A 12,013-nucleotide genomic window follows, 5' to 3' on the forward strand; every position below is an offset into this window, starting at 1 on the left:
GATGTTTCAGCTTAATAGGTTGCAATTTATTGACTCAGACAGTCAGTGCCTTATGTCCATCCTGCTAGTAGTTAATGGAAAGGGAATGTCTGAAGATTAAAGGATGCAGATGTATCTGTGAACGTTACAGATTGAAAGCAGTAAAATATTTAATGTTAGGAGTCTGGGAGTTTCATTCAGCTCTCCCCTCCACACATACTTTTTTTTTTTTTTTAAATGATGAAACTCAAACCTAGACAGAAGAAGTGATTGGACCAAGGTTATACCTTTACTAGTTACTTTTAGAATGAGTAACGAGAGGACTCAGATCTCCAGAATGCTAGTAGACTGTCAAAATAACACTAGATGTATGATATCTGCTGAGAAAAAAGCTTTCAGTTTATGCAAATATGGACCAAAAAAGGTATATAAAGGGTTTATATCTGTTTAAAAATGGCTTAACATTCGTATTGATTGTCATTATGCTTATAATATAAATATGGTACTTAAATTCAGTTAAAGCAAATATCCTTAGTAGCTGATTTTCTCTGGTTTTGGCTGTTAAAAGGATCTGTTTTCTAGTTAGTCAAGTCTTTAGGAAATAGCTCTTACTGACAAGATATTAATGCTGTTTGTGAAATTAGTCAGGGGAATGAATAAAGTGGAAAAATAACTTAAAGAATAGAGAAATAGCCATTTTGGAGAAAGTACAGATGATGAGATATTATTTCAACCCCACTTTGATGCTGACTGTTATGTGCTCACTTGCTAAGTCATGTCTGACTCTCTGCAACCCCATGGACTGTAGCCCGCCAAGCTCCTCTGTCCAAGGGATTCTCCAGGCAAGAATACTGGAGTGGGTTGCCATTTCCTTCTCCAGGGATTCCTGACCCAGGGATTGAACCTGCATTGCAGGAGCTACGAGGAGAAGTCAAGACTGTAAATATAGCCTCAAGAGATCAAGATTGTAAAAAAATTACACAGACATTTTTGATGTCTGTTTACTTTTTGTAGACTTGGAGAGGTATGTCCCAACTCCTAGGTATTTTAGAAGAATTGTCTGGAAAGCACAAGATGTTTGGTGCTGAAGATATTAGCTGTATTTATTTGAATTGCTGTAAAGTATCAACATTTGTCCCCAAGTACCAACCGGGGTCTTTGACTTTGGCTATAGCCACTTATGCACACATTTGGATTAAGTCTTGGGGAACTGAAAACAAATCAGATTTCATTTATTTATTAATTTAAGGTTTAAATGGCCCTAAATCTTATAAAAATAAAATTTATTTTTATACTATTGGGCCTGCATGGTGAACACAAGCTTTTACATTTTTGCAATGACTTTTTCTCCTCTATGTGAATTTTCAGTGTTAACTCCCCTCTCCTCCTCTGCTTCCCATGCTCCTGCTTGCCCAATTTCCAGCTTCTTAATGGGCTTGTCTTTTTGTTACAATAATGAGAAAGATTCACTTAGAACTACATACTCATGCAGTTGTCACTCAGGCTCCAGAGATCTGGTGTGTTTACTTATTGATAATTACTCGTGGCTGTTGTTTCCTACACATTGAAAGAAGCTCTTGTAGCCTGTCCTGTGATGAGTGACACATCTAATTAAAAACACTGTTCACTGAGCTTTACTGGGCCCTTATGTTTACTCCACAGATTCAGAATGATCAGTGCCAGGAGATGGACACCACCGCTGACAAGTGGGTAAAACTCACAGACAATGGAGAATGGGGCTCTCATTCTGTAAGTCTCTCTCTGCTCTTCTCTCATACCAACCCCATTCTTCTCCTTTCTTTTCTCAAACTTATTTTTAAAAGTTTATTTTAAAGAAAAAAATTATCTTTTAATTTAGAAATTTCTAGTTAGGGAAGAAATTGCCCCTAAGTTTCATGGACTCAGGCTCTTTCTAGTATTATTTTCTTTCCTTTTCTTTTCTCCTTAGCTCCCTCTCCCTGCTCTTTCCTATCACACTTCAACTGTCCTGCTTTTCAAGGGAGGCATTAACAGGAATGAAGTCTACTCAGAATTAATATACAGAACCTCTGGGTATGTAAGTTTACAGATGTGGTAATCATGTGAAAGATATTAATCAGTGACTCTTGGCATTGGATGGATCCTTGAGTTCGAAGCATCACTACGAACAAAGCTAACCATAGATGTGATGGAATTCCAGTTGAGCTATTTCAAATCCTAAAAGATGATGCTGTGAAAGTGCTGCACCCAATATGCCAGCAAATTTGGAAAACGCAGTAGTGGCCACAGGAATGGAAAAGGTCACTTTTCATTCCAATCCCAAAGAAAGGCAATGCCAAAGAATGCTCAAACTACTGCACAATTGCACTCATCTCACACACTAGCGAAGTAATGCTCAAAATTCTCCAAGTCAGGCTTCAACAGTACATGAACCATAAACTTCCAAATATTCAAGCTGGATTTAGAAAAGGCAGAGGAACCAGAGATCAAATTGCTAACATCCATTGGATCATAGAAAAAGGAAACAAGTTCCAGAAAAATGTCTACTTCTGCTTTATTGATTATGCCAAATCCTTTGACTATGTGGATCACAACAAACTGTGGAAAATTGTTCAAGAGATGGGAATATCAGACCACCTGACCTGCCTCTTGAGAAATCTGAATGCAGGTCAGGAAGCAACAGTTAGAACTGGACATGGAACAACAGACTGGTTCCAAATCGGGAAAGGAATATGTCAAGGCTGTATATTGTCACCCTACTCATTTTACTTATATGCAGAGTACACCATGAGAAATGCTGGGCTGGATGAAGCTGAAGCTGGAATCAAGATTGCTGGGAGAAATACCAATAACCTCAGATATGCAGATGACACCACCCTTATGGCAGAAAGCAAAGAACTAAAGAGCCTCTTGATGAAAGTGAAAGAGGAGAGTGAAAAAGTTGGCTTAAAGCTCAGCATTTAGAAAACAAAGATCATGGCATCTGATCCCATCATTTCATGACAAATAGATAGGAAAACAATGGAAATAGTGACAAACTTTATTTTCTTAGGCTCCAAAATCACTGCAGATGGTGACTGCAGCCATGAAATTAAAAGACGCTTACTCCTTGGAAGAAAAGCTATGACCAACCTAGACTGCATATTAAAAAACAGAGACATTACTTTGCCGACAAAGGTCCATCTAGTCAAAGCTATGGCTTTTCCAGTAATAATGTATGGATGTGAGAGCTGGACTATAAAGAAAGTTGAGCACTGAAGAATTGATGCTTTTGAACTGTGGTGTTGGAGAAGACTCTTGAGAATCCCTTGGACTGCAAGGACATCCAACCAGTCTATCCTAAGGGAAATCAGTCCTGAATATTCATTGGAAGGACTGGTGCTGAAGCTGAAACCCCAGTACTTTGGCCACCTGATGTGAAGAACTGACTCAATGGAAAAGGTCCTGATGCTGGGAAAGGTTGAAGGCAGGAGGAGAAGGGGATGAAGAGAACGAGATGGTTGGATGGCATCACTGACTTGATGGACATTAGTTTGAGCAAGCTCCAGAGTTGGTGATGGACACGGAAGCCTGGCGTGCTCCAGTCCATGGGGTTGCAAAGAGCCAGACATGACTGAGCAATGGAACTGAACTGAGTTTCTTTTATCCAGCTTTCTCTGCAGTTACCCCAAGAAGCGATTTTCAAAGTTGTCTTCTTGGGGACTGTTCTGAGCCCAGTTTTGCACAGCTCTGCATATCACAAAATTCATCCATGTCTGGAGCTGAAACCTGCTTTCTATCTGTTACCCATTGTTCAAAATTCTACCCTTTCTGGTTGTGTCTGGTAAACTGCTTATTTCTTTAAGGACAACCCTGAGTGTTTGAAGGCAATTATTAGGTAACACAGTCCCTAAATCTGTTATTATTTGAGGCACTGTCCCTTTGGAGTGAGACATGGATTTAAAATCTAGAAAAATGGTATAGATGAACCTTTTTACAAGGAAGAAATAGAGACACAGATATAGTGAACAAATGTTTGGACACTAAGCGGGGAAGGGAGTGGGGTGAATTGGAAGATTGGGATTGACCTATATACACTACTAGGTATAAAATAGATGACTAATGAGAACCTGCTGTGTAGCACAGGGAACTCTACCAAATGCTCTGTGGTGACTTAAATGGGAAGGAAATCCAAAAAAGAGGGCATATGTGTGCACGTATAGCTGATTCACTTATTGTACAGCAGAAACGAACACAAGATGGTAAAGTACTATACCCTAATTTGATCCCTGAGTCGGAAGGTCCCCTGGAGAAGGAAATGGCAAAGCACTCCAGGGTTCTTGCCTGGGATATCTCATGGACAGAGGAGCCTGGCAGCCTATAGTCCATGGAGTTGCAAAAATCAGAAATAGCGACTAAACAACAGCAGCAGCTCTGGCTTATAGTCGTTGTGTTTCTTTAGGCAATTGACTCTTTAGGCAATTGACTTTGTCTCTTTGACTCTAATAGTTCATATGAGAAATAGGACCAATCTTGCAGAGTTAAATGAGAGGATACATTTTATTCAGTGGCTCAGTCATGTCTGACTCTTTGTGACCCCATGGACTGCAGCATGCCAGGCTGCCCTGTCCTTTACCATCTCCTGCGGTTTGCTCAAACTCATGTCCATTGAGAGGATACATAGGGAGGGCCTAACATGGTGCCTGCCGTGTAGATTGAACACTGTTTCAATAAGTGACCATCCATCCTTGCCTTTGTGTTGTAGCAGATACCTCATCCTTGAGTGATTAATATAATGCATCCTTTCAGAGTAATTTTTTTGATCTGTATGCCTGGAAGTGATATTAGTACCAATTAAAATCCATTCACCTAAGCTTTCAGTCCTCTGGGCTTTGAAGGTACAAGTAACCCTTGGCAGCAAATATGCTTTCTTCACTTATAAAGACCTAACACAAAGGAAGAGTATTTAACGTACAGCTTTTCTGACTCTCTGGCAGGGTGAGGTAGTCAGATATGTTTTAATTTTATATTGCTTGAATTCACCCAGCCAGACTCCATAGAAGAACAAGGGTGGCAAATGAGAAAGCAAAACACCCTTCAGTTCAGTTCAGTCGCTCAGTCGTGTCCGACTCTTTGCGACCCCGTGAACCGCAGCATGACAGGCCTGCCTGTCCATCACTAACTCCCGGAGTCCACCCAGACTCATGTCCATTGAGTTGGTGATGCCATCCAACCATCTCATCCTCTATAATCCCTTTCTTCTCCTGCCCTCAATCTTTCCCAGCATCAGGGTCTTTTCAAATGAGTCAGCTCTTCGCATCAGGTGGCCAAAGTATTAGACTTTCAGCTTCAAAATCAGTCCTTCCAATGAACACCCAGGACTGATCTCCTTTAGGATGGACTGGTTGGATCTCCTGGCAGTCCAAGGGACTCTCAAGAGTCTTTTCTAACACCACAATTCAAAAGCATCAATTCTTTGGCAATCAGCTTTCTTTATAGTCCACTCTCACATCCATACATGACCACTGGAAAAACCATAGCCTTGACTAGACGGACCTTTGTTGACAAAGTAATGTGTCTGCTTTTTAATATGCTGGCTAGGTTGGTCATAACTTTCCTCCCAAGGAGTAAGCATCTTTTAATTTCATTAGTTTACTTGACTGAATCAGCATGAAATTGATCGGAAAAGTAATTTGATAAAAATGTTCTGGTGGCAAAGGAAGCAAATATTAGACATTGTATCATTTACATTCTGGAGCCATAAAGTCAAATCAGGCTATTCTATAAGAACAGTCCTATTTTTCTTTTGTTGCTGTTGCAATGTTTTTTGTTAAGTAATTTTAAAAGGAAGCAAACTCATTCTATTACCTTTTTGTTTTCAGAGCCCAGAGATTTACTTATGAATAGTGACAGCAATCAGTATGTAATTGGGCTAAGTGCCTCTCACAATCTAAATTGAGTCTTTTAAATATAAACCAAGTCTTCATGCACATGATTTGAAATTCATTTTATCTTCTTCCACGCTTGAAGAATTTTCTGTTCCTCCCTCTTTACTGTATTTTTGGGGTTGGCAAACTTTTTCTTTTTTTTTACAAAATGTGAATTTAAGGAAAGCTTAAGTCTCAGTAAGTAGTTGATTTAAATTTGTGGGTTCCAGATAATCGTGTTTCATTTTAATGTGTTGAAAAGTGTATAGGGGATTAACTTTGATATAGGTATGGTTGGAAGTAGCATGGTTTATCTGACCTGAGTGTCTTGTGTTTTCTTTACAGGTAATGTTGAAATCAGGCACAAACATACTGTACTGGAGAACTACAGGCATCCTTATGGGTTCCAAGGCAGTCAAGCCAGTGTTGGTAAAAAATATCACAATTGAAGGTATTTCACATCTGTCTCTTTTAGTAGTCACCTATCCCATTTAAAATATTGACTACATTGTTGGTTTCGCTGGTTCAAGGGGATATGGGACAAAAATTAGCAGGTTAGACATCATATTGGCCTAGAGACTCTGGTTTTATTTCTGGCAAGTTGGCTGTTTGTTTTTCCAATCCCTAAACTGAATTATTTAATCTGTGTGAGAAAGTAAAAATAATGACAATTGTAGGTGTCTTGAAATAAAAGAAAACAATCTTTATTAATAGCCTACTCTTCATTCAAGAAGACTTCATTGTGCTGGCATAGTACTTATACGGGTCACGACTGTATCCATAAAAATAACAGTGAAATAAATATCTTGGCTTGTCTCCTACACCTTTTGCCTCTCTTAACCAACTGCATTTTCTGACTCCTGAGAGTGGACAGCATGTTCTGGCATGGTTCATTATCAGAGCTACTTTTACTTAAAGCAGTGATTTCTCTTTTATTTAACTTTGGTTTACATTTTACTATGGTAAAAGTGTGCTTCTTCCTGTGAAGCTAACTCATTAGTTGTAGGGACATCTGCTGGTGATACCTGGACTTACAAACCTGAAGAAAAGTCAGCTTTTCCCTGGGTCTTATGGGTCTTGTCTGTATGTAACTAGTGAGCAGTGGAGAAAAAGGGAAATGGTAGACACAGAAAGAAGAGAATGGTACAGAATTGGAAGGAATCAGAATTTACAACATTTCTGATTAATGAAGTTGTTTTAATAGCTGAGCTTATACACTGATTCAGTTCAGGTCAGTCACTCAGTGATGTCGGACTCTTTGTGACCCCATGGACTGCAGCATGCCAGGCTACCATGTCCATACCAACTCGGAGCTTACTCAACTTTATGTCCATTGAGTTGGTGATGACATCCAACAATCTCATCCTCTGTCAACCCCTTCTCCTGCCTTCAGTCTTTCTCAGCATCAGGGTCTTTTCCAGTGAGTCAGTTCATCCATCAGGTGGCCAAAGTACTGGAGCTTCAGCTTCAGCATTGGTCCTTCCAATGAATATTCAGGACTGATATCCTTGAGGATTGACTGCTTTGATCTCCTTACAGTCCAATGGACTCTCAAGAGTCTTCTCCAACACCACAGTTCAAAAGCATCAATTCTTCAGTGCTCAGCAAGTCTTTATAGTCCAACTCTCACATCCGTACATGATTACTGGAAAAAACATAGCATTGACTAGATGGACCTTTGTTGGCAAAGTAATGTCTCTGCTTTTTAATATGCTGTCTAGGTTGGTCAGAACTTTTCTTCCAAGGAGCAAGCACCTTTTAATTTCATGGCTGCAGTCACCAACAGAGTGATTTTGGTGCCAAAGAAAATAAAGTCTGTCACTGTTTCCATCGTTTCCCCATCTATTTGCCAGGAAATAATGGGACGGATGCCATGATCTTCGTTTTCTGAATGTTAAATTTTAAGCCCACTTTTTCACTCTCCTCTTTCATCAAGAGGCTCTTTAGTTCTTCTTTGCTTTCTGCCATAAGGGTGGTGTCATCTGCATATTTGAGGTTACTGATATTTCTCCCAGCAATCTTGATTCCAGCTTGTGCTTCTTCCAGCCCAGCATTTTTCATGATGTACTCTGCATATAAGTTAAATGAGCAGGGTGACAATATACAGCCTTGACGTATTCCTTTTCCTATTTGGAACCAGTCTGTTGCTTCATGTTCGGTTCTATTGCTTCTTGACCTGCATACAAAGTTCTCAGGAGGCAGGTCAGGTAGTCTGGTATTTGTTGTGATCCACACAGTCAAAGGCTTTGGCATAGTCAATAAAGCAGAAATAGATGTTTTTCTGGAACTCTTGCTTTTTCTATGATCCAATGGATGTTGGCAATTTGATCTCTGGTTCCTCTGCCTTTTCTAAATCCAGCTTAAACATCTGGAAGTTCACGGTTCACATACTATTGAGGCCTGGCATGGAGGATTTAGAGCATTACTTTGCTTGTGTGTGAGTGCAATTGTGTGGTAGTTTAAGTATTTTTTGGTGTTGCTTTTCTTTGGGATTGGAATGAAAACTGACCTTTTCCAGTCCTGTGTCCACTGCTGAGTTTTCCAAATTTGCTGGCATATTGGGTGCAGCACTTTCACAGCATCATCTTTTAGGATTTGAAATAGCTCAACTGGAGTTCCATCACCTCCACAGCCAGCCTTCTTGATAGTGATGCTTCCTAAGGCCCATTTGACTTTGCATTTCAGGATGTCTGGCTCTAGATGAGTGATCACACCGTCATGACTATCTGGATCATGAAGATCTTATTTGTATAGTTCTTCTGTGTATTCTTGCCACTTCTTAATATCTTCTGCTTCTGTTGGGTCCATACCATTTCTGTCCTTTATTGTGCTCATGTTTGCATGATATGTTCCTATAATGTCTCTAATTTTCTTGAAGAGCTCTCTAGTCTTTTCCATTTTATTGTTTTCCTCTATTTCTTTGCCTTGATCACTGAGGAAGGCTTTCTTATCTCTCTTTGCTATTCTTTGGAACTCTGCATTCAAATGGGTATATCTTTCCTTTTCTCCTTTGCCTTTTGGTTCTCTTCTTTTCTCAGCTATTTGTGAGGCCTCCTCAGACAACCATTTTGGGTTTTTGCTTTTCTTTTTCTTGGGGATGGTCTTGATCACTGCCTCCTAAACAATGTCATGAACCTCTGTCCATAATTCTTTTGGCATTCTATCAGGTCTAATCCATTGATCTATTTGTCACTTCCACTGTATAATCATAAGAGATTTGATTTAGGTCATACCTGAATGGTCTGGTGGCTTTCCCTACTTTCTTAAAATATGAATTTGGCAATAAGGAGTTCATGATCTGAGCCATAGTCAGCTCCTGGTCTTGTTTTGCTGACAGTATAGAGCTACTCCTACAAGACTTACTAGAACTAACACCCCAAAGAGATGTCCTTTTCGTTATAGGGGACTGGAATGCAAAAGTAGGGAGTCAAGAAATACTTGGAATATCTGATAAATTTGGCCTTGGAGTACAGAATAAAGCAGGGCAAAGGCTAGTAGTGTTTGCCAAGAGAATGCACTGGTCACAGAAAACGCCCTCTTCAAATAACACAAGAGAAGACTCTACACATGGACAGCACCAGATGGCCAACACTGAAATCAGATAGATTATATTCTTTGCAGCCAAAGATGTAGAAGTTTATACAGTCAGCAAAAACAAGACTGGGAGCTGACTGTGGCTCAGATCATGAACTCCTTAATGCCAAATTCAGACTTAAATTGAAGAAAGTAGGGAAAAACCACTAGACCATTTAGGATGACCTAAATCAAATCCCTTATGAGAAGTGAGAAATAGATTCAAGGGATTAGATTTGATAGAGTGCCTGAAGAACTATGGACAGAGGTTTGTGACATTGTACAGGAGGCAGTGATCAAGACCATCCCCAAGAAAAAGGAATGCAAAAAAGCAAAGTGGTTGTCTGAGGAGGCCTTACAAATATCTGTGTAAGAAGAGAAATGAAAGGCAAAGAAGAAAAGGAAAGATATACCCATCTGAATGCAGAGTTGCAAAGAATAGCAAAGAGAGATAAGAAAGCCTTCCTCAGTGATCAATGCAAATAGAATGGGAAAGACTAGAGGTCTCTTCAAGAAAATTAGAGATACCAAGAGAACATTTCATGCAAAGTTGGGCTCGATAAAGGACAGAGATGTTATGGACCTAACAGAAGCAGAAGATACTAAGAAGAGGTGGCAAGAATACACAGAAGAACTGTACAAAAAAGATCTTCATAACCCAGATAACCACAGTGGTGTGATCACTCACCTAGAGCCAGACATCCTGAAATGCAAAGTCAAATGGGCCTTAGGAAGCATCACTACAAACAAAGCTAGTGGAGGTGATGGAACTCCAGTTGAGCTATTTCAAATTCTAAAATATGATGCTGTGAAAGTACTGCACTCAATATGCCAGCAAATTTGGAAAACTCAGCAGTGGCCATAGGACTGGAAAAGGTCAGTTTTAATTCCAATCCCAGAGAAAGGCAATGCCAAAGAATGCTCAAACCAGCACACAATTGCACTCATCTCACACGCTAGTAAAGTATTGCTCAAAATCCTCCAAACCAGGCTTCCACAGTACGTGAACCATGAACCTCCAGATGTTCAAGCTGGATTTAGCAAAGGCAGAAGAACCAGAGATCAAATTGTCAACCTTTGTTGGATCATTGAAAAAGTGAGCGAGTTCCAGAAAATCATCTACTTCTGCTTTCTTGACTATGCCAAAGCCTTTGACTATGTAAATCACAACAAACTGGAAAATTCCTCAAGAGATGGGAATACCAGACCACCTGACTTGCCTCTTGAGAAATCTGTATGCAGGTCAAGAAGCTACAGTTAGAACTGGACATGGAACAACATACTGTTTCCAGATCTGGAAAGGAGTATGTCAAGGCTGTATATTGTCACCCTGCTTATTTAACTTATATGCAGAGTATATAATGAGAAATGCTGTGCTGAATGAAGCAGAAGCTGGAATCAAAGTTGCTGGGAGAAATACCAATAACCTCAGATATGCAGATGACACCACCCTTATGGCGGAAAGTGCAAAAGAACTGAAAGCCTCTTGATGAAAATGAAAGAGGAGAGTGAAAAAGTTGGCTTAAAACTCAACATTCAGAACACGAAGATCATGGCATCTGGCCCCATTGCTTCATGCAAACAGATGGGGAAACAATGGAAAAAGTGACAGACTTTATTTTCTTAGGCTCCAAAATCACTGCAGCCATGAAATTAAAAGACACTTGCTCCTTGGAAGAAAAGTTATATCCAATGTAGACATCATATTAAAAAGCAGAGACATTACTTTGCCAACAAATGTCCGTCTAGTCAAAGCTATGGTTTTTCCAGTGGTCATGTATGGATATGAGAGTTGGACTATAAAGTCAGCTGAGCGCCAAAGAATTGATGCTTTTGAGCTGTGGTGTTGGAGAAGACTCTTGAGAGTCCCTTGGACTGCAAGGAGATCAAAGCAGTCAATCGTAAAGGAAATCAGTCCTGAATATTCATTGGAAGGACTGATGCTGAAGCTGAAGTTTCAGTACTTTGGCCACCTGATGTGAAGAACTGACTCACTGGTAAAGACCCTGTTGCTGAGAATGACTGAAGGCAGTAGGAGAACAGTTGACAGAGGATGAGATGGTTGAATGGCATCATTGACTCTGTGGACATGAATATGAGTAAGCGCCGAGTTGGTGATGGGCAGGGAAGCCTGACGTGCTGCAGTCCATGGGGTCACAGAGTGTCAGACTCGATCAGTGACTGAACTGAACTGAACTGATAGAGCTTCTCCATCTTTGAATGCAAAGAATATAGTCAGTCTGATTTCACTATTGACCATCTGGTAATGTCCATGTGTAGAGTCTTCTTTTGTGTTATTAAAATAGGGTGTTTCTATGCCAGTGCATTCTCTTGGCAAAACCCTGTTAGCCTTTGCTCTGCTTCATTCTATTCTCCAAGGCCAAATTTGCCTGTTACTCCAGGTATCTCTTTAATTCCTAGTTTTGCATTCCAGTCCCCTATAATGAAAAAGACATCTTTTTTGGGTGTTCTAGAAGGTCTTGTAGTTTTTCATAGAACTGTTCAGCTTCTTCAGCATTAGTGGTTGGGACATAGACTTGGATTTTTGTGATATTGAATGGTTTGCCTTGGAAACG

General features: G+C 40.0%; 1 protein-coding gene across 8 annotated transcripts in view; it reads left to right on the top strand.

Annotated features, from left to right (window-relative positions):
• ELAPOR2 (endosome-lysosome associated apoptosis and autophagy regulator family member 2) overlaps positions 1-12,013 on the top strand; it is a 222,447-nt gene that overhangs the window by 140,743 nt on the left and 69,691 nt on the right. For all 8 annotated transcript variants that reach the window (XM_061413755.1, XM_061413763.1, XM_061413762.1 and 5 more), the window contains 2 exons: positions 1,642-1,728; positions 6,210-6,315. In XM_061413755.1, coding sequence (XP_061269739.1) covers positions 1,642-1,728; positions 6,210-6,315 — 193 coding nt within the window. The remainder of the gene's footprint in view (positions 1-1,641; positions 1,729-6,209; positions 6,316-12,013) is intronic.

The sequence above is a fragment of the Bos javanicus genome, chromosome 4, assembly GCF_032452875.1.
Source record: "Bos javanicus breed banteng chromosome 4, ARS-OSU_banteng_1.0, whole genome shotgun sequence".
Taxonomy (NCBI): domain Eukaryota; kingdom Metazoa; phylum Chordata; class Mammalia; order Artiodactyla; family Bovidae; genus Bos; species Bos javanicus.